General features: G+C 37.0%; 3 protein-coding genes across 3 annotated transcripts; all 3 read right to left on the bottom strand.

Annotated features, from left to right (window-relative positions):
• Window positions 1-6,051: 6,051 nt before the first annotated feature.
• Window positions 6,052-6,893, bottom strand: LOC147495276 (uncharacterized). Its single transcript, XM_086563894.1, has one exon. It carries the CDS (start codon window positions 6,679-6,681, stop codon window positions 6,193-6,195), a length of 489 nt encoding a protein of 162 aa, XP_086420020.1. The 5' UTR covers window positions 6,682-6,893; the 3' UTR covers window positions 6,052-6,192.
• A 10,224-nt stretch (window positions 6,894-17,117) lies between these two features.
• Window positions 17,118-18,548, bottom strand: LOC147495275 (F-box protein SKIP23-like). The gene has a single exon (XM_086563893.1). It carries the CDS (start codon window positions 18,413-18,415, stop codon window positions 17,213-17,215), a length of 1,203 nt encoding a protein of 400 aa, XP_086420019.1. The 5' UTR covers window positions 18,416-18,548; the 3' UTR covers window positions 17,118-17,212.
• Window positions 18,521-23,523, bottom strand: LOC147495274 (protein trichome birefringence-like 25). Its single transcript, XM_086563891.1, is given in 4 exon segments — window positions 18,521-20,033; window positions 22,080-22,243; window positions 22,246-22,353; window positions 22,906-23,523. Coding segments are annotated over 4 exon segments (1,299 nt in total). The 5' UTR covers window positions 23,159-23,523; the 3' UTR covers window positions 18,521-19,259.
• Between the last annotated feature and the right edge of the window lie 521 nt (window positions 23,524-24,044).

Below are 24,044 nucleotides of genomic sequence, written 5' to 3'. Positions count from 1 at the left end.
TCGTTGATGGCTTTTTGAAATTTGAGTGCAAGCTTCCTAGGTCATTGTTTGATAGGCTTTATATTTGGATTGACATTTAATTTGTGGCAAGCGACTTGAGGGTCGATTCCTAGCATATCAATATACGACCAAACAAAAACATCTTTATTAAGAGATAGAAATTTGACAAGTTGCTCCTTGAGCTTGGGGTCTAAATCAGCCCCTATATAAGCAAATTTTGGATCATCATCTGTGCCCATATTGACTTTTTCTCCTGGTTCTATTTGTGCTTGTTTTCCCTTGAGCTTATTTGGAGCTGTGGATGTTGGAGGGTTGGAAGCTTAAGGATCTTGCATCTTTGGGCTCTCTTTTATCGACGACCTGAGGTTTGGCTGTGGTTGTTGTGCTGACTTGATTGCATCGATGAGCCTCTAGTTGGTTGCTTCTAAGCTCCATGATGCCTCGGGGTCTGGGGAATCGCAGCATGATAGGAAATTAATCGGTCTAATTAAATAGACTAATCTAACCCTAGTTAAACCGCAAGCGCACAGCTATCGTTGAAAATAGTTGCGGCAAACGGGTCGATCCCACAGGGATTGCTACTTCGGACAAACGGGTATTAAAATTATACTTAACTAATTCAAACAATATTCTTTTATGGAAGTTTGAATTACTATTAACTAAAATTAACTAATTACTACGAAAGCAATAAATTAAATGGATCAACTATTAACGAAGAAAACACTAAGGCATTCGAATCCACCCTAGACCGTTGTAGGTTATCTTAGTCAAATCAGTTTATAGTTCTCTTTTAATTATGAGTAGCATGAGGGAAAGGTAACCCTTGCTTACTCGAAGATGTGATCATGAAGCTCTTATGTTTATTAGATTGATTGGATTTCAGCAAACGAAAATATAAATCCCTAGCAAGAGTTGTCTTTTTATAGCACAAATCTTCACAGATTTATTTAAACTATAAACGTAGTGCATTGATATTAATAAGAGAATAATCTAACTATTAATTAGTCGAGACATGAAAACATGCAAGATATAATTAATGAAAGTAATCCTATCACTATCTAAAGAAATCAATCAAGTTTAATCTTTAAGTTCCGAGAACAGTAAACTAATTAAACATAAAAAACCTACACAAGTCTAGGGCTTCATCTAAGCCCTAGCTAATAGTTTAGCTACACATAATAATTAAACTGAAAATAAAGTAAAGGTTAGGAGAACTCATGTAAATGATTGAAATCTCCTTGGCTTTCCTTCGTCTTGTTCTCGATTTCCGTCGTATCCAATTCTCGCTCTTCGCCCCTCGGTGTTATGTTAAATTTTACGTGTTCGAGCTCTCTCTGTTTCTCTCCTCTATATATAATGGATTGGTTAGGGCAGTGTTTTATTTTATTTGAAATTCGAAAGTCGGTGGCGAGAGGTTCGGTTAAGGCGATTTTATCGGAAAATCGCGAAGTCGGTCTCCTGTTTGTAAAGAAAGATGGATAGAAGGTGGTGATCGGGTGGTCCAGTTATATGGTGGGTTATAGTGGTATGGGATTTAGGTTGTGTGGCCGCGTGTTCAATTTGGTCGGCCGAAATTTGAGGGGAACTTTGTTCCTGTTTGTGAGAGATGGAATGGAGAAGGAACTAATGTTCCTGTTCGTGAGTGAAGGGTGGAGACCGATCAGGTGCTCCAGATGCTATAATGAGGTGAGGTTTTAATGTTTGGTTCGATGGGCTTTGGTGTATATGGGCTGGTCTTGATAGTGCTAAGAATTGGCTTGGTACACATGGTCCGATCTTAAGCTATTGGACCCAGACTAAACTTTAGGCCCAAATTCCATTTTCTTTTATTTCCTTTGTATTTACTTAATTGGGCCCAATATTCCAAACCCAACCAAAGGCCCATCTAGCAATCTAAATGCAATGAACCGCTATCCAAATGCGATCCAAATCCAATAATAACCCATGTCACCCTCTTTCGGGACATTTCCAATGAACTGAATACCCAATGTTAGGAGCTCACGCACTGATATCTTAAATCTCACTAGTTTCGGCACTTTTAATCAACTCAAATCCAATTTTGCAAAAATCATCAAAAAATACACTAACTAAATCAAACGAATAAATTAAACAAACTAACTAATATAAAATTGAGCGTAAATATATAGCATTTACGTGCTTATCACAGCACTTGGTGTAAAGTGGACGGGACTACTTGGATCTTGTGAATCCTCTTACGTCCTAGGATGGCAGTGTAGGACGACTTGACATCAAATATGTGGAAACATATTGAGGTTTGGACCATGTCCTCTTTTTCTCCAATGGAGACTGGTAGGATGACGTCTTCAATGGCATCTTGCGGTCTCCATTGAACCCATATAGTGGTGCGTTTGATTCTATCATCACCAAGTCTGGCAGGTGCATGTCTTTGTACATTTGATAGAAAAGGATGTCGCAGGAGCTGCCTGGATCGATGATGATTCTTTTGACTGTCCACCCATTGATTTTTACGTGCACTACCAGGGCATCATTGTGGGGTAGGCACACCTTGTCTAGATCTTCCTTGGTGAATGAAATTGCTGTTGTTGTTTGAGGGTTGGTAGGATTGATCACCTCAGCTTTGTGGGAGAGGTGATAGATTTCCTGAAGCACTCCTACCCTTCTGCGCTTTTCCCGACCTGAGATTTCGTCGTTGGAGGTGTTTGTAATCATGTTGATTACCTTTTCCTTGTCGTGGTCGGAGGAGTGCTGTCTCCTGTTGTGCCTCGATCAACCTGGAGATTTAGATCGTTGGGCTGTTATGCTTCTGCTCCCGTTGTTAGTAGGTCGTTCATGGCTTCGGCTTCGGCTCCTGCTTATGTGTCTGTTGGCATTCAGCTTATGCCTAAGGTCGCTTTCTGGCAGGAACTCTTTCAGTTTGCCCTCTTCGACTAAGTCTTAGAGGTAGTGCTTGAGGCTCCAACATTCATTTGTGTAATGGTGGTGGAGTTTGTGAAAATGGCAGTATGGACGTTCTGGTATGACGATCACTTTGTTGATGTTGGCCTGGGCTTGAAATATGGTGTTGTATATATCTTCTTTAGGATCTGGCTTGGCGTCCTGGAGAAGTTGGAGAATTCCCTTTTGGTGTATGAGGGCTTGTGGGAGCTGGAGCCCTTGTTGTTGTTGTTGTTGCCTGAGTAGTGATTGTTTTCTTTGGGTCTTCGCTTGTTGCTTACTACGAGGACTTATTTTCCCTTGCGTTGGGCCATCCACTCTTCGTACTTGATGTACTTGCCAATTATGTGGTACAAGTCATCTAAGTGTTCTGGCTTGTTGCGTATTAGAGACCCTACTAGGTCGGAGTCGTCTAGGAGGGCGTTGGTGAATGCGGAGGTTGCAAAGCTATCTTTGAAGCCTGGCTCCATCGATAGGAGTTCCTTCTTGAAACATCCTAGAAAAGTGCATATCGTCTCACCATGTGCTTGCTTGAGTTGAAACAAGGAGTCCAGGTCAGCTTGTTTCTTCCTGTTGTGGACAAACTCTGCTGCGAACGTCTTAGCTAGCTTGTCGAAGTTGCTGATTGAATCAGGAGTGAGCGTGTAGAACTATTCCAAGGCTCCGTCCTTTAGGTTGGTTGGAAAGAGTTTGCACTTTAGGTAGTTGTACTCTGGAGCACTGTATAGTGTGAGGATCTGGGTGAAACGAGCTACGTGCTGGCCTGGACACGAGCTACCGTCGTACAACAGGAACTTTGGTTGGATAAATTTTGAGGGAGGCTGCTTGTCCCTAATTTTAGTGGTGAATGGTGACGCCCTGTACGTCTGGAGTATCTTCTGAGCGATCTGGATCACGCTAGTTTTGTCGTTTGACTTATCCAACCTTTGGGAGAAGTCCTCTAGTCTTTGATTGGTGGTGGTGGTGAGGGCTGTGACTGCGTTGTTCTCCATTGTGTATGGGGTGCCGTTGTTGGCGTTGGAGGTGGCTTGTTTGCACATCGTTTGGTTTTCTTGTTACAAGGTGATGAATGCCTCCTGGAGCGTCTTCATCTAATCTGCTAAAACTTGAAGTGATGGGTCCATGGTGGTTTTTCTGATAAACTTCGTGGGTTTGAGAAAAGAGTGTATGCTTTTGCGTAAAGAATCGAACCGGCAGACGGCGCCAATGTAGAGGTTTGGTATTTTGGGGTGAACGATCTGATGTTATGTTTGGTAGGGAATGACTGCACTCTTCTCGGGACAAGAGTTGCCTATGTATCAAGTTTATGGGGGTAAACTTGAATCAAGCCTTACATAGTTCATCTCTCTTTACTTATAGATGTTTGAGCTGACCTTCCTTATTTGCTTCAAGCCGTTATCAGGTGTAGATCCACCTTGTGTGCTATCTTGATGATTCGCCATTACTCTTAATGTTACAAAGTTAACATCTTCTTGATTGGTGCGTTAACTGAGCTCCAGGATTGCGCTAGATGATTTGCTTCCATATATGGCTGTAACTGCTGTTTGGGACAACCTGGGTTTAGGTCGTTGGTACGTTCTAATGGCTTGGTACGAGCTGGTGAGAAACGACCTGATGTGTGGACACGTGTGCTGTAGTGATATGAAATGTAGAACGGAGGGTACTTACATAGTGCTTCTGCCACCTGAATATTACATGCAATTGCAATTGCAATTGCTTTTGTAACCAAAAGGGTGCTTCCAATCTCCCAGAAACAGTCATAAAGATGATCAGCCCTGGTCACTAAACAGATGTGCAACCTTATTACAAGATCTATCTACATGGGTTACAAATAAGGAATAAAAAAAAGATGTAAATTCATGTGCATCTATGGTTATAGTTCAAGTTGTACTCCCGATGTTAGTAGCTACCCTATTCCAAAAATCAGCTATTGTCTTGCAATAAGTTTATAGTATTATTCTTTGGTAGCATAGGACGTATGCCCATTGGATGGCGCATTTGAGTGATTGAGTCCCCTGTTCTCTCCTTTTCGGCGTCTCGTCCACTTGTTCTGGTTTTATCTACTACTACAAAATAGCCATTGTCATCACACATAACATAATCTATCCAATAGGTTTGTATTCAGAAAAAAAAGCAATATCCACATTAATTTTTTCACGTAGGACGATGGTGGAGTTAACCAACTATTTTTGCATAGTAGATGAGTGGATGGTGGTAATGGTGTTTTTATATTGTTTAATGAGGTGAAATGATGTGAGATGGGTTATCCGCAATGGGTTTGTCAACTTTAGCAACACTCATCTACTGACAGAAGGATTTGATACTGAAGGACCCATTTATCTAATTTCAATTGGCATGTTACATTTCAGTTCAATGAAATCTAATATTTGAAGATCCAGCTTGCACGTAAGACTTTGTTGACCCTAAAAAAAAAAAAAGATTTTGTTGAGCGCCACATTCACTTTTAATCAATCCCTTGTCTACTGTGCTTTGCACATTTCATCAATAAAGATTACTTATATCAAAATAAAAGTTAGAAGATGCCGATTGGAAGAGCTGAAGGGCATCACAACTTCACAAGATCTAGAAGACGACAATCACTTCCAAACTAACTTTTTGGTTGACCCACCTTGCTTTCTGATGGCTTTGGAGAAGAAACTGAAGGATCGTGACTTTACTCACCCATATCCACAAAGGTGCAGACGTGGTGGTGGAGAGAGTGTTGTATTTTCTTGAGTTCAAAAATTATAAATGTTATCACTATTGTCTATTGATCCTGCAAGTTGGTTCTCGGCAAAATTTAAAAATGCGCAAGCTCTAGAGTCCCTAGAGTTTGGACATTTCAAATGAGACTATCATGTACGTACCGAATTCCGGAAAATAAAAAATATAAAAAATGAAAATAGCTTGGTCCTTTAGTGGACCAAGTGGCAGTGTGGAACCATTGAAGCCTTGAAGGCGCCCTGACCGTGAGAGCAGTGGCGTAGTCATAGACTCGTAGCTAGCAAGTACAGTGACAACATATTTCTTCAATCGATCAATTTAATTAATAAAAAAAATTGCAACGAACATGTTGACTTAAGTAAGATCATCTGGCAAATAGTTGAGCAAGATCTATACAGGTGAACAAAAATGTGAAAGAAAAACGACTTCAAATTAAACAAGTTTATAAACATAAACATCAGACTAGCTTGGAACTCTATACAATAAGATTAGCCGATACAATTAGTTAAACACAAGATTTTGTTACATGAAGTAAAACATTAGCTATGTCTGTTATGCGCAAGAAATACCAATTGATGTAGCTGTAAACCGTTCTGAGGCAGTTTTCCTAACAATGGAATCAAATTCAGTTGAGTGTCCCATGCACTCCATACCATGCTCTGATGCCTCTGGAATTGTAGATAGTGCACCTGATCGATCATAAACAAAATATACCCCCTCCTTGGACCATTCCTCAACTTGATAAATCATAGAAGAATTGGGCTTAGGACGGATAATTGATCGGAAGAGTTTGTGTATTGATCTAGAAAATTTTGAAGACTTTTTGGGTGAAAATGGTTGTGGTGGTAGTGGAAGTTGGGGTAGGGGTGCATGGCGAGAAGCAGATACATGTGGCATTGATTGAGTCCGACTGATGGCGGAGTCAAGCTGGCGTTCGAATGATTTAAGCTCGAACGAGTCGTATAGCGAGCTATCGCAGTCCCATACAAGTGCCTTAACATGTTGTTGATCTTTCTTGTTCTGTTCTTGAGGTTTCTCCATGGCTTCTGGGTAGTTTATCGAAGTGAAGATGTGAAGGAAATTGTGTATATAGAAGGAAACTAGGTACTTATATTGTAATGGTTGGTAAAGAATCAAACGCGTTAGAAAAGACTAAATACAAGTCTTCTTCGTATGATGAACTTATATTGAATACTTTAGTTTCCATGATTTCATAATGTTACAACTTTTGCATTTAATGAATAGAGGTGCAGTTAGTTTTGGAGCATTAATTTAGATTTTAGACATGCATAACGCATATCTTCTTATAGCATAAAAATGATAAAATATGCGTGGCCGACTTGAACATCAATAGAATTTCTACTACGCAAGTACGCAGGCCATATATTTCATGGACCAGCCGATCGTATTAAATGATATCATGGGTTCTATCTTAAGCAAAATTTGAGTTTTCTTTTGGCTAAAAAGCTCCTTATGATGATAATCCATGAACTCAAAAAATACAAACTACTCAGTTTTCGTAATATGATTGATTTTATATCATGGTACAACAGAAAGATTAGAGTAACAATTTGACTAAATCTATCATTGTTCTACATATATTATTTGGCAGTATAATTTATTTTTATGCAAATATAGTGTTATACCCTGTATTTGAGATCTGATATACAACTCTTTTGGTTTTCAAATTGACTAATCGAGGTTATTATATACATATATAATATACAGGCTTTAAACTTTTAGCAATTTTTTTATACTTTTTCGTATTTTTCATACATTTTGAAAAAAAATTCATAAAAACTTTGAGCTTTCTAACTACAACCTTTTACGGCGGGCTGATGTCGACCAACCACGTACAGCACCAACACGGCAGCACCCAAAAGAGAAATCTGGATCCCTTCATCCAAGACACGGTTAGGTTTGGATGTTTGGTGATATCACATGTTCCTCATCTTAACCTCTTTTCAGGTTGTGAATATGATTATTACCTGTTTTTCTAACCTATCCTTATTATATATCATCTCTACGGATCGCGGAAATACAAAATTTGACACGAACAAATTTATTATCGGTAGCATACTTACAAATTTTAGAATTGGAATACTCTAAGTGGATATTATATCTCGTAAATGTTTAGATTATCTCTGCACAGAATTTACAACTATGCGAAAAATAGCCTCCAAATCTCCAATTAATGGTGAAGATTGATGGTCGAAAATTCTTCATTTAAGGGAGTACTCTACCAAATCCCATCTGCTAATTGATACATTTTAATATTTTATATGGCATCTTTATTTGTTGAGTTGATCTAGTAGCCACAACATCCACCAAATCCAAATTATATTGATAAAACTTCGTTTCTAAGTTTTCACATTAGTTTGTGTTAATATATCTATAACAAATGCACTGTTTTCCAATGCTAGAGGTTGTTATATGCTTGACAAATCAGAGTCTAGTTGATTGTGCAGTGTTGGTCTTTATTATTTTATAGCGTTTACAAACGTGTTTGCCATTTGTAATGGAATAATGCTTATTACGTACCCCCATTATTCCTATAATTAATGAATAGGTATGGGTCTGCTACTCTGCTGAACCCTCCACTGGAGGCTTTGTCCAAAACAAATTAAAAAAATGCACTGTTTGTCAAGAGACTCACTTGTTAGTCAAACCACAAACCATGCGTTACATGTGGTGTGTTGATTCATAAAAACAGCATCTCAAATGGAAAGTTTTAAATCTTGCATTTTGACTGCGACGAACTTCATCAAGTCAACAACTAATCTCAAACGCTGTAAAGGAAAACTATAGAGATTAGAGACTACTATCTATCTATACAGCGACGACAGTGGTTTGTATAATGTTGTGAAATTCATTAAATAATTTCTTTAACTGAGAAATGTCAATTGTGGTATACTGTATACGTATTAGAAGTTCTCCCATTTTAAATTTTTTAATGATGCTGATCTCCATGACGTCGCGATATTCCAAGTTACAACTTAAACTAATGATACTAGTACGTGTCAAATATACAGTAAGTGCTGGCTCGATCAGCACATTAATTTGTTGCTTGTAGTCTCGCGTCGGTCAAATTTGAGAGGTTATCCATTCAAATATTTTGTACACCGCATCCTGATTCAAAGTATAAACTGGAAAGATTTACACATGAAAATTCATTCGTATTCATACAATATTTTACAATGTCAGATACAGTCATACACTCGCGAAGTATACAACTGTTATCTCTTATTTTTGGCTTTCAACGCCTTGATACTTCCATACACGTCGAAACTTTCGGTCATGCGTTGAGCAGTACGAACTATGAATGGACTTACATAAATGTACAAAGAGACCAAACTTGCAATACAAGTATTAGGAGCTTAGAACATAATTTGTCAACGCTAAAACAATGCAACCAAGACAAGTGGACCAATAGTGCCGGATAAGCAGGGTTACGCAAAAATATCATTTGTTTCGGGCCCATAATTACTAAATTTAATATCTAATGAAGCAATAATTTGATATCATGACTCAAGCATTTAGAAAAGGACTAGTTGCTTACCCATCAATTGTGTTTTCTAATAATGCAATCACAAAACCATGCTTAAACTAATCAAATTAGACATAAGTAACTAATTAATTGGATAGAAATGTGACGATGTAACTGAATACTAGTATGAGATCCGTGCTATACAACAGTTCTTTTAAATTCTTCGAACCCCTCATCAGTTACTACAATATATATTACATGTGTGAGTCTTACACATAATGTGGGGCAAAAAGGTCTCGCAATGGAAATTTAGTACTATCGCAAATAAATTGTATACATGACAGTCCTAAATAATAGAAGGAGAGTTGGAAAGTTATATGCATAGATTGGATACAGGATTACAGGGATATGATGCTTAGTAAATAATGAAAAAAAAAGGTGAGAAAAAAATACTGTTCGGTATTTGAGGGGGGATCGCATAAAGTCGGGCAATCCTCACAGCTTGTTGAATCTTTCATGGTCAATGCTCGACCGAAGTTGTTCATTTAACTTCATGCACATGAGCAATTACGCAATTCCTTCAATTTCATGGCATAAGATGTTCCAAGGGAAACGTCTTATTAGAAGGAACGAAATATTCTACTAGCCATTTAGAAGGTGTTTGGATCCTATTTATTTATTGCCAAAAAGTGTTTATTAGTGAAAAAATATTTTTTGAAAAAATAAATGTGTTTGGTTTCTATTTAAAAATAAAATAGTTTTTTTATCTAAAAAACACTTTTTGGTATAATTAGGTAAAATTTGTTTTTCAAGTTAAAAAACTATTTTTCTTTGAAAGAAACACTTTGGTGCTCAAGACAAGTGAACTCCCGGATGTTTTAGACTTTAGTGATTTATGCCACGATATGCCAAAATAGTGCAAAATCTGATTTGATAAAATAGCTTTTAAGAAAAATCACAACCAAACATGTTTATTGAAAAACTGTTTTTAGAATAAATATTTTTTCATAAAAATGTTTTTTAAGAAAAAATGAGAACCAAACACCCACTTAACCTTTAAATGTGAAGAGTAAATATGAAGAGAAAAGAAAATCCAATGCATAAAAACTATTTTTTTTACAAGTTGCTTTCTAGCGTTTATGCTAAATCAATACCAAATCAGCCAAAAAAATTCAATTAGTAATGTACTAATGTTCTTCATCGAAAATATCACTTGCAATTCGAGCCCGTTCAAAGGCCCTTTTAAAACCCAGTACCAATAATGAGGCCCACTTGCAGTTAGAGCCCAGTGGCGGTAAGGTTGGGCGTTGGGGAGAGTTTTATTGTTCATAAAACTGGGGTAAAAACCCTGATTTGAGTCTTTATTAGCTTAAAACTCATTGACTTTTTGAATTACGGCTAAAGCCCATCCCTTTTTTTAAGTTGTGAATTAAAAGTTTCCGCACGTTAAAATTATGGAATAAGGTCATTGACCCAATTAGATCACCTCCTTTAGCTTCTTCTAATACCAAATTTACCCTTTTCTTATCTGTTTAGTTCTTATTGTAGTTTGTCTTCGAAAAATCTCTCTTTTATTGAGTTTGAGATCGTGATATGTGATTTCATCAATTGAAAAAGTTTGGGTAACATAAATTTGTTATCCATGTTTGGGTAATGAAGAAAGGAATCACTAGTGGCTTAGCAAGAAAAAGGTTAGATTTTTATGATGTTGGGCTTTTGATTTAATGTGTAATTGAGAATTGGTGTTCTTCATTTTTAAGTTTTAAGCTTGGTTTTGTTAAGGTACAGTGTACGTTTGGCTTTGTTAAGCTTCAAATACTTAAGAAATAAAATTTTTCTTGTTTGTTATGATGTGAATAAGATCTAGATAGAAATGTCAAAGATGCAAGAGCTCTTATTGCAACACAAGATCAATTAGAGATGGTTACAGTACTTAATCTTATTGTTGCAGCACTTGCACTTTAGCCTAGATATGAAGTAGCATTGGAACTCAATTCTAGAACACTTTGTTCGAATTAAGGAAGTGGCTAATATGCTTTAGGAATATGTTCTTAGCTATAAAATGGTGTATGATGAAGAATTGACTACTTCTTTAAACAATAGTAGTTAACAAGAGATTTCGAAAGAAAGAGTGAAGCTTCTTTCTGAAAATTCTTTCATCAACCGATTCATCTGATAGACAGTCTTCACTCAAATGCTTTTTTGTTTATGATATGAAGAAAAAGTTATGGTTGGACTTTGTAAACAATATGATAAAGAAGGTCAATGGGGGTAAATTATTCATCTCAATTTCTTTAGCAATTGTGATTTATGTGGATTGATTTGGAGGATTATTGGAATAAATGGTATCTCACTATCCCTATGCAATGCAGGGTATTTGGTATTGGGTGAAGCTTGTTGCTATCTTGGATTAATAGAAGATACAATGGTTCTCCTACAAACAAGAAGCCGCTACAATTCAAAGAGAAATCATATGATGTTATGAAGATATCTTTACCTTGTCTAATGCCGCTTTGTGCAATGACATGAATAACACCCATATTTGCCTCCGAGGTCGCATCAAGTTTCAAAGGGGTATTATGCCGAGACATTGTTTGTATTTGTGATTCTTCCGAGCATTGGACTATCGTTGTTGTTGTTCTTTTTTTTTGACAAACCGTAGTTTTTCACGAAGGATCCATAAGCTAAAATGGAAGAGCACTCATTAAATGAGTGAGTGATGGTTTGAGTCCATCTAGATCCAATTCTAGCACCTTTTGGTGTAAAAAGGAATAAATAAAACGTCGTTTGATGGTAGTATATGCATAAGAGGCCTCTTTGCATAGATGATCGATAACATTTGTATATGTATTATATTAGGTTTTGTATTAGGTTGAAGACATGTTTTAGATTTGTTTGCACACAAACAATTTTTGCATTGCGCAAGTGAGTTAAAAAACCAATGGTTTTGTGATGGTAAATTATACTTTTTTACCATATATAGATGACATAGGTTTTACGTTTCACAACAACTCATACGGAAGCATGGGATCCTTTTCAATGAACACTAACTTGGTAGTAATAGACAACATAATATTCATGTTGCAGTAAAGTTGACAGTGTAGCGTCCATGTTGCAGTAGATTTTCCAATACAACATCCCTGTTGTAGTACGCGGGAGTTGGCGATTGGCTGCATTGCGGTAGTAATATTAATATACAATGCAACATCCATGTTCTTTTGTGGGGTTCACATGTTCCTTCTAATCGGCTATTGAGTATTTAAAGAAGTACAACATGTTCCTTGTTAAGTCTCTCCATGCTTCTTCTCCTCTCGATTAAATTAGAAGCCCGCAATGGGTTCATAGCTTTTGCAAGGTTGTGGTAATTGTAAAGGGTGATGTGAGTTTCATAAAAAATCATCATGAAGAAAGTGGCTTTGTTAATATATGTGATAATTTGATTACTACGCATTTGAATGCATTTTCGGATAAGGAGCCAAAAGTGAGGTCTTCGTTGCACGGTCTTGGATAATCTTTTGCAAGTAAGACTTATTTACCATGGAAACTTGTATGAAATTGTAGGAGTCATCCTCGAGAAAATTGGTGATCCTGATACTTCTATAAAAAACACATTCTTGTTCTTAGATAAGCTAACATCTCTTTTTTAGTTTTATACTAAAAAAAATCAAGCTTTTAATTTGTTTTTCTAATACCACGCTTACAAGTACCTTCCTCATGCAGAAATTGTCATTTGTAGAATGTCTCATGTTTGGAGCCCTTAATACCAAGGCCCAAAATATCGATATCGATGAATATATCGGTGTACCCAAAAACCGATATATATCGGATATATCAATTTTTTTAATAACCAGTCCAAACTATTTAAAATATCGGAAATATCGGATATATCGGAAATATCGGATATATATCGGAAATATATTGGAAATATCGGATTTATATTTTAAAATGGTAAAAAAGTCAACCGATATATATCGATTATATCGGAAATATCGATTATATCGGCGATATAAAGTTTCATATCGGAAATTCGATATATATCGGAAAAAAAGGGTTCTATATTCGGTGGATATATGTCGGAAATATCGATGTCGGTGTACCAAAATACCGATATATATCCGCGATATATCGGATATATCGGCGATATTTTGGTCCATGCTTAATACTGCAATTGATTCTGTCACCGTTTTAATCCATATCTCTGCGACAAATTTTCTACTAAGTATGTCCATTAGTGTGAGTATAATAAAATGACTTGTATGCTCAAACTGGAAGAGCGCTCATTAAGTGTGAGGGTGATGGTTCGAATCCATATGGATCAATAATAAAATGACTCGTATGCTCAGAATGGAAGAGCGCTCATTAAGTGTGAGGGTGATGGTTCGAATCCATATTCGTCTTGATGGTAGTATATGTACAGTCGATAGTATTTGTATGTGTTATGATCGAAATTTGTAGTCACAAATAAATGTAGTCAATAGAATCTATGTTGTTTTTGTGTATTTTTTAGTCATTGATATAATACTTCGGTTAATTTCTAAACTTGAAGAACATTGCATTGTTTATCTTAGTTATGTGACAAAAGACCTCGACATCAAGTGTAATGTAGGAATGCGACCTTATGACTTGAGTCTAGTGTTGCAGTGAGAGTACGTTGACAGTGCAACATTCATGTTGCAATGGGAGTTCACAGTGGTTGTTGCAATAGTAATAGACAATGCAACATCTATGTTGCAGTTGAGTTGACATTGTAACATTCATGTTGTAGTAGAGTTGCCAGGGCAACATCCATATTGTAGTAATAATAGACAGTGCAACATCCATTTTGCATTAGAGTTGACAGTGCAACATTCATGTTGTTGTACAGTTGCCAATGCAACATTTATGTTGTAGTAGGAGTTGCCATTGGTGATTCTTGCAGTAGTAATAGTCAGTGCAACATCCATGGTGTTGTAGAAGAGTTAATAGTGCAACATCTATATCACAGTGGGAGTTAATAATGGTTGTTGCAGTAGTAATAGACAATGGAATATCCATGTTGCTGTAGAGTTGACAGTGCAATATTCATGTTGCAGTAGTTGTTGAAGTAGTAATAGACAGTGCAACATCCACGTTGCAGTATAGTTGACAGTGCAACATTCATGTTGCAGTAGTAATAGATAGTGCAACATCCATGTTGCAGTATAGTTGACAATATAACATTCATGTTGCAGTGGGAGTTGGCAGTGGTTGTTGTAATATTAATAGACAGTGCAACATCCATGTTGTAGTGTTTGAGGGAAATTTCGGGAGAGAAATCAATAGGAAATTTTAAGAACAAAATTACCAATTGAAATTTCACAAAATTTCAAGACAAAGTTCACATGAGAAAGTTAAGCCGGGTTTCATATTTGGCGTTATTTGTTTTGTCTTAAAAGGCAAAGTGGTAATCTAACTCAAAAGCCAACTGGATGGGCTTTACACATAAATAAAAAACCAGGTGTCTTTTATCCATAATTAAACTGGAACTGTGGGCTTTAGGCCCAAACTCTGTTTATTGTTTTAGGCTAATAGCAGAGGCACCACATGGGTACTGTTTAACGGAAACCGGAATCGTACAAAAAAAATTCATAGTTATGGTTTCTATTTTTAGGAATAGTTTAAAAATGGGTATTAAAAAAATTAGACCATATAAAATTAGAACCGAATGGTTTTTTAAACAAAACAACCAGACTAGAATTAGAATTGGACTGAAACCGAACATTATCGTACTTTTAACATAAAAAATATCGAAATAAAAAATATAAAAATTCAAAACATTCATTTATATATTACTAAATTTTATTTATTAGTGTAATATGTAGTTTTTATAGTATTTAATATTATAAATAATATAAAAATATAGTTTATAACCTTAAATATATAGTTTTATTTAACTTATTATTGAATGACATAATTACTTATATAAATATTTAAAAAAACGACTCGTTGTGCAGTATTTTTGTGTTTTTAATACACATTTTTTAATAAAACCAATAAAAATAGTGTAAATAGTAAATATATTAAGAATCAAAATGAAGAACCGGAACCGGAAATACCCGCTAGGAACTGATGGTTATGGATATGGTTCTACAATTTTAAGAACCGCAAAGAACCGAAACTAGAATCGGAATCATAAAATTAAATGGTTCTTAGTTCTTATAACACTAAGAACCGGACCGTTGACATCCCTAAATTGCACCGTGCACCATGCATGTTGCATGGGCCATGGGGTAAGCAATCTCTTGGTTTTTTTGACTTTTCTCAAATTATAATCAGCGTTAGTTTTGTTTCAAGAAAACAGACTGTGCAAAGTGCAAAGTGCAAAGTGCAAAGTGCAAAGTGAGTAACGGGTAACATAACGACTGCTGTTGTAAATAGTTATGATTCCTCGATATTTTATAATAAAAAAACTGTAGAGGGAGTGAAAGAAATAGTTGCTTGCAGGCTGCAGTACTCACTTGAAGCTGTTGCCACGACTTTAGTAACAAGTCTTTGTTGCTTGGTTACTGGGCATAACTTAATTAAGCAGCGTTTTGCCAACAGAGTCTCCATTATAGTTGCGGGAAGCTGCAAGTACCTACATGGAGACATTACGTAAGTAAAACGAATAAACAATTCTTCTTCAAAATGACAGGCTTCCTTACATCATATCTCAAGTACAATGAAGTAATGAACCACCAACAGTATAGGAGCAGATGAAACAGAGGGAAGAATGACAAGACGGAGTGCATCATCCTATTCTCAGGAAAACAATCTCTGGGGTTCAATAACTTGTGAATTCTGATTCATTGGAACAAAACAAACCATGTGTCACAAATGTAACAGAAGAGCTTATAACCTAAACATTATTACTTCGAACAAGGGAGGCATTGCGTTACTACGAACATGATAGGGCGGCATTGCGTCCTCTCAATGTTGAAACAAACTTAGAAGGAATTCCATTATCATTCTCCATGCATGCGAAGAGCTGGCCTGATGCTAGCTACAAAGTACCTTTCTCAAATGTGGTGTGATTAGGACGTACAGGGACTAGAAGTATGGGCTTGCATGCCTGGTTGCTGGGCTGGACGGCTGGACTCCTGGTTAATGGGTCTTGCTTTAGGTATGCTTCTACTACTAAAATTCACAGAAGTTATAGATGGGGATGCTAGGCGACTGTTTTTCAGGTAAGGTAAAGGTGTAGTTTATATCCTAGACGAAGCCCAGTGATGTCACTGGGTTGCAGACTTTTCTCTTCGATTTAATTCTCTTATGTGCTTTCAGTCACTTGCGCGACATCCAAACATTTCACCGCCATGCTACATAACCAATTGAGATTGGAAGGAGTAGGCATTCCATACAACTTGGCGTCCTGATGTTAGAAGATTGAAGGGTAAATAAGGATTAACTAGTATCACCCCACTAGATGAGCCAATTAGGATTACCCCTTAGTAGATGAGAAAATTAGGGTCCCCAATACACATAAAAAAAATACAGCCAACTTTTTTGTGTATTGCGGGACCCTAATTTCCCATCTAGTGGGGGGGAAATCCTAATTGGTTCATCTAGTTGGGGACTAATATTCGTTAACCCAAATAACCCAAGATTGAATCTATGAATTTGATTTAGTAATCCTAATAAAAAAAAGAACTCGGTTCGCACTGTCCTGAATGTACTGTATGGTGTATGCTACACGGCACAAGACAACTAATGAAGTGATCCATCATTGATAACTAGGTGGAAAGAAGATTGGGTACTTCTCTTTTTCGTTCTTTCAAGAACGAGAGGTGGCTAATGTCGACTGTTGAGGAGGTAGCAGTATATGACAACTAGACAATAGAAAACACATCATAGGAAGTTGAACGCAAAGCAAAACAAAACAAAACAACTACCACAAAATTCTGTAAATCAGTAATTCCCATACTAAAGTTCAATCATCAGAATTTACCAGGAATCTACTTATCAATTCAGAAAGTTTAGCAAGTCAGGATACTAAACGCAAAACAAGAAAGTTAGTTCCCATTAGTTCCTTCATATAAGTCAAACAAGAAAATTCCTCTCCTCAAATTGGACACATAAATAAGAAAACTAGAAGTAATTTGGTGTAATCCAGATTGGTGGTGGCCAAACTCTTCTTCGACAACCTTCATATCCAGGTGGTAATGGTAACGTCTCCATGCGCCTATCCTCCAAGCTAAACACTCCCATATCTGAACCTGCAACCTCTTGGAATTCCACGTGTACATCAAAACTTCTATTGCAGTCATCAGTGAAATAAATACGATTCTCTTTCCATAAACATGGCAAATCACGAGATGACATAGAGAAAGATTCGCCTTGTCCCACGAACAACATGCGATCACCTAAACTCTTTACTTTAGACCATGGCGATGAGACGTTATTAACATTCAACATGAATACCTTGAATTTAACAGTGTTGTAACTTTTGCTACTTGATTCAAAAAGCCGATCAACCATTAGCAATTGGCCTGACGATTCCACCAAATAAAAATAATCGGAAATAAAATCAGGTCGATCCGGATTAGGTGGACTCGCAAAGAGGGTTGCCTTTGGACAAGAAGCCCCGACTTCCTCGTCAGGTAAAATGATCACCCTTCCAATGTAGTCTAGAGCATAAAACTTTCCATCAAAATGTATGATATCATCAAAGAAACACCATCCTCCTTCAACAGTTTTCCATCCCTCATCTCCAATTCTACACCAAGCCAACTCGTCACGATCTCCATATATAGCCATGGCTAGGCAATTCTTTCCTCTAGGACTCGTAGATAACACCAACTTTTTAACACAAAAATGCTTCATCTCAGCCAAACTGAAAAACCTAATCTCTTCTTCTCGCATATTTACGGTCATGACTGAATATTCCGCACCAATTCTCTCTGGGATATACTCCAACACATTTGGAAATGTCGTCAAAGGTGGAAGCTGCATACGAGTACTAGTTAGCGGATTTATAAGATTAATGGAAGGGCTATTTTCTAGTTGTACTAGCCATCCTTTAGAAGATCCTTTCCACAACCACTGTTCAGTCTTTGCTAGTTTCAATTTGTGAACCTCACTGGCTGCAAAGAAAAGATTGAACACTTCAGAATCAGTGTGGTTGCATGGGAGCATAAGACCTGGTAACGTGAGTGGTAGATATTTTGGTATTTTTGGTAGAGAAGATTTCCAAACCGGGCAGACTGCGCGAAGGCGCACATAGTCACTATAAGAATCGAGACGCACCACGATCTCGTCTAGCAAATAATCAGCTATATCAGACCAATCCATCTATCTAGAACCGATTCTGCTGTTGTTTACACTAGAGTTCTTCGTGTCCAAATCGTACACACGAAAGGGGCTTATTGTTTCACATAGCTATTTCCGCAAACACTCTTTACTATAACTCTATAAGTATTATATTGAGATTCTAAACACAATTAATTTGCTAAAAGATATGACGGGAGATACAATGTATTTCCGTTGTCTTTGCACGCTCAATTACAAGATGTCAAGATCGAATCGTTGAAAAACTAGGACACTTTAATTACAATATCGATCAATATTGTAAGAGCAAGAGTTGGGGTGGGGTGTGATTGGAGCTGATCATCAAATGAGCTGCTCAAGCTTGGCTAGTATATTAAATTAACAAGCTGAGCCAAGCAATAAGAGATGGTATATATTCATGCTTATCGTGCTGACTGCTGAGCTTTAACATAACCTCACTGAAGAGATGGTAGATAGTCAGAGTCAGTGAAAGAAATAATTGCTTGTATAACTCACTGAAGATGTTGATGTTGTGAAACAATCACTTCAGTAAAAGCCTTTGTTGCGTGGTTATCAAGCAAATTAAGTAGCATTTTGCCAACAAAATTTCCATCATAGTTGCTGCAGACCTGTAAGAACCTTCATTACATAAATAAAAAGAATAAGCAATTTTCATTGAATTGACAGGCTTCCTTACATCTCAAGTACAATGAACCACCAATAGTTGCAGCAGGATTAAGAACACAAGTAAGAATGACAAGTTGGAGTTCATCAAGCAGCATGTTGGTCCTCCTATCTTCAGGAAACAATCTTTGGGACTCAATAACTCCATGAATTCTGATTCATCGGAACAAACCTAAATCATGTGTCACAAGTTCAGTACCATCTGCATTACCATGTCATTCCAAGAGTCAATGGGCCCAGGTAAGCACCAATGCAGGCAGTCGTTCTGAACTGTCGCATTTATATCTTTCGCAAACGGGTGGAAATGCCTGTACGGACCTGGATGTCCGTCAGGCCTTAACAATGACAGTTGACTAGTGTCCAACAGTTTTATAGTTAGTCCCCTTTGGGATCCGACCTCTGCTGCCTTCTCAAACTCCTCTAGTTCAATGGTGCGCATCATTGAATCGATGTCAATCAAATCCATTTCACCTTGTTTAAAAGGAACCATTCTCTTGCAGGTACCTCCACTGAACCATTCCCCATTCTCAAAGTGGTCTGGCGTGGCAGCTCTAAACATAACTGTTGCATCATGATCCGATGAAGTGATGAAGTTGAAAACCATTTGAAGAACTTTGCGGTAAGCATAATCCACTCCAACTTCTGTCAAGTTCTTCCCTGGACAGTAGTGGCAACCCTTGATTGTTTTGTTCTCATAGTAGATTGCTGTTTTGAGAAACCATTTCCCACCGGCAATTACCATGTAATCATAGTTCTGATATTGGTCAGTCCACTTCTTATCGACTTCATCGAGATACAACTGAATTTCAGCAGATGAAACTCCATCACTGTCTTCAAAAGTTTCAGCGTGAGCAAGAAAAGGAGACCAAACAACTGAGAGGGTGAAGTTGTGTGATGGGAAGTGCCATATCTTTGATCTGTATTCCTTATCATGATAGACCTCAACTGCTTCTTCCACCTAGAATGCATGAAAGTTGACTTAATCAATCGTCTTGTTTCCATACGAGACTAATTTGGAATCACAAGATAACATTGGAATCACAATGTTACGTAAATAAAAAAGTAGACAAATTGCCAGTACTACACCCACCCGAACCCAGCAGACTGGAAAACATAAAATGGCATACAGTGCATATATCTACACATTCAGGTAGAGATTTTGATTCGTTGATGCAAATTGTTTAGTGGAGGAATCAATATCTCGACTGGAGCTTCTTCCATGAAGGCAGGAACCAAATTAACTTGAATCAATAGTTGTGACAAATGAGAATTTTTTGGAAGTAAGCTAGTGTTTTTATTCAAGATAAGATCTCACGAACTGACAAAGTTTTACACAGGCCAAAATCCTCCTCTCGTTGGACCACCATTCTAGTACATCAACGAATGGCAGTGGTGAACTAGGCCATTGCATATTATTAAATTTACTAACTTGTAGAAACCTGTTACTAGATGAATGACAGAGATGGGATTTCATTGAATATTCAAATGCATTGTGCGGTCTTAATATGCAGAAGAATCAGTAAGAATCCCTAGTGATAACTGATTACTAACTAATACAACATATCTGTAGTGGTGTAGGGCAAATAATTAATTAAGCTAACTCCTTGTTATGGGCTCGCAGTCTGTAAATGTGTTTACGGTGGTTTTAAACTTTAAAGGTGACGGAACTATCATGCCATTAATATACTAGAAGTAAAGGACTAAGTAAGGAAGGAGAAGTGATTCAGATCTAGATCGTCATGGTTGATGTTAAACAGGGAAGAGATAGGGGAAGAAATTGGTGCATACAGTCAACAGATAAACCAAACCCACAAAACATACTTCTCCTTTTTCTCTTTACCTATTTTGTGTTAGGTAGTGAGAGAGAATACTGGCAAATAAACCATAAAGAAAACTCGAAAGTATAAGAATAAACAGTATATGAAGTGCCAAGTATTGGAATTTTTAAGGTCCAATCTATGAGCAGATCTTGGAAGCATTTGGCACTATAAGCTACTTCTTTTCAAGAGTTCATAATAAAACAGTTCCCTCCTTACTTTGAGTATGTGCTAATTGCATATGAACCTGTGTAGACCTCTCCTCTCATTGAGGAGGTTGCGAGTTCAAAACTCACTAGCGTTGGCTGGGGAGTTGTCCCTCATGTATATGTTTAAGCCCTTAGGGCTGGTGATGGTAGTAGCCTTCAGGCCACGTTTTTCGAGAGTCGGTTACAGCCTTTGGGCCAGATTAACAGTGACGTAGCTACTTACTAGGACCATAGGCGAGAGCAGGTCTTTGTAGAGCTAAAGGCGATGAGACTACTCAAGTGACGCACAAGGACATGTTCATGTTTCATTCGTTAAGACCTAGTTGCTTGGGTTGTAAGCAACAACCTCTCTCTACAAAAGAGGTTTCTGAAAAAAAATAGAGTATACCCCTAGTAGGTAAAAGGGCAAGGAGTTCTCCTAATCTTTACTTGTGCTGCAATTAACATATGTTTAGATAGAATGATCGACTTTTGTTACTAATGCCTAAGCAGTTTCTAAGAATAAGCAGGTCATAATTTCAGGTTGCCAGACGTATACCCTTGTTAACTGAAAGACGGCTGTAAACAGTATACTAAGTCCATTTTGGTGTAGCAGTGGAATGAAAACATATGTAGGAGAAGATAAAACTAGTAACAAGAAGTTGGATGTAGCAATGGGATCAGACAGGTAAACAATCCAGATACAGAATTATTATATAAGATAATCACCACTTTTCAAAGGACTAATTGCATATGTAGTAGTAATGCTGTTCGAAGGGGGCATGGGGCATGTTTTGTCATGGAAAGAACTCCCATAAAAACATACTGCCTCTCTCATTTTGCAGACTGCAAAATCTTTGCCTTCCCTCTTGCCTATTTACTCCACTTACCAAAACTTTCTTATTTTCAGTATGTAATCATTTGCATTGTATGACGCAAAGGCTCTAAGTTCACTCAAAGTTATTGGATAACATATTTCCAAGGTAGAACCGTAGTTACCTTTGACAGAATGCAAAGCAATGATTGGACATGGTTACGTGAAATTGAATCGCCAATAAATGCCCAAGACTTATTTCTCATCACAACAAGAAACCTCTCTGCATCAAACTGTGATAGCTCGTAATCCCGTGGCTTCCACCTCCAGTAAAGATAACCAGAACTGGCCCATTCCTCATACAGTTCTGGGGCTCCTGTATAACATGACAGGTCTCATTGGTGTAAATTGGCCCTGATGGATTTGGGATCCAGTCTCCAGTAAAAATATCACATTTTTCTGCATTATGATTATTATATGGAGTAAGACCTCACAAAGGAAAAAAGTACGATAATAAGCTCAATAAGCATAAACACTTCAATAACGCATAACTCTATCTTTGGAGACATAAAAAAGTATATGAAGTGCTTTATAATATTTCCAATTTTCAAAAAGAAAAAGATTAATTTCACTGTATGAGAATGAATAAAGTGCAATGTAGCACTATCTCTGGGTTTCTCTGAATCATTAGCCCAAAAGGCTTAACAGAATTAAAGCATTTTCAATCATCAAACAAACTTAATGTGAGCTTATTAAACAAATTGCCCAAAACACCACATTCTTATTAAAAAGTAAAACAGTGAGTGCAAATCAAGTTTTCTTGAGATCCCATTTTTAAATTAGTTGATCTCCTTCTATCTTCAGTCTTTCACAAAAGCCCAACTCAAATCTAAGAAAATGAACATAGCACTATTTGGACAAATATTACAAATTTTAAGTAATGAATCCATTCTACTTGCCATCATTCTCAAAGCCCAAGCTCAAATCTAAGTACGAAGAAAACTTGCATACCTTTCTGAGCATTCTGATCTCCAGCTTGTAAGATCTCAGAAGAAACAAGAGTTGGAGCAGGAAGTACTAGTGACTCTACACTTGGTTTTTCTACTTGTTCTACACTGATGGGCAAATATCCTATTGAGTGAGAGTAAAGAAGACGAAAAGCAAGACCCATTAAGAAAAACGTAACAGCAAACTTAGCTATAACATGATTGTTCTTGTTAACTAAACTGCATGGGTTCCACTCAAATCTCATTTTCTTCACCATTTTTGTTACTCAGTGCAAAAAATGATGATGGGCAAGAAGAAAAAAAGTTCTTGAGTGTAGAAGCTTGGTAACAGTGTTAATGATCACGGTAGTGTCAAGAAGTTGAGATTTGAGGAAGGAGAAAGAGATAAACAGGATAGAGACAAAAGGTTGGAATTTAATAATGAGTAAAAGATGAGTTGTCTTCTTCTTGGTAGTTGGAGTATAAAGTGCAGTAAGCTTGTTAGTAGCAGTAGTTAAAAAGAAGAGGAGTGTGAAATATGAAACGAACATCTACTGGCAGTTGGTGCTGGTGTCACTAGTGAGTGCTAACCATTTTTTCTGTTACTATTTTGTTCTTCGGCCCTTCCAATTTCCGACTTTGTTATTAAAAATGTTATTAAATGTACAGTTATAGACTTATAGTGTCTAGTGTCTACTGTCTAGTGATTACAAGAGAGACATTTGGTGTGGAATCAGACAATCAGGTTGTGATTATTTTAGGCGGATTTTAATGAAAGGGAAATTTATAGAACAAGGCACAATAATGTCAATTTGTTCTCAATTCGGGAATTATCAACGACTTAGTGCAAAACCTGTTGTTTGGGAAATTTCCCTTAATGAAATGGAGATAATTATACTAATCTACCGGATTCAAATTTGTAAATCGACGAATACATGTTGCAAATGACCATAGTGACATAGTCTCTGTATGTACTTCTATAAATTTACTGTCGGTAAATGCAACTACCCTGATTAAGAAGAAAAAAGTTGTACACTCTAGCTATCTTTTTTCTCGTGCTGCAACTTCACTCCCATAATAATGGCTTCTTCATATGAAAACAAACAAGAACAAAACAAAGAGATCTCCAAAACAAAACTATATAGATGTGTGCGCACCTCTGCG

Source organism: Coptis chinensis, chromosome 6 (assembly GCF_015680905.1).
Source record: "Coptis chinensis isolate HL-2020 chromosome 6, ASM1568090v1, whole genome shotgun sequence".
NCBI lineage: Eukaryota > Viridiplantae > Streptophyta > Magnoliopsida > Ranunculales > Ranunculaceae > Coptis > Coptis chinensis.
The sequence above is the reverse complement of the archived record's forward strand: the minus strand, read 5'-3'. Positions and strand labels throughout refer to the sequence as shown.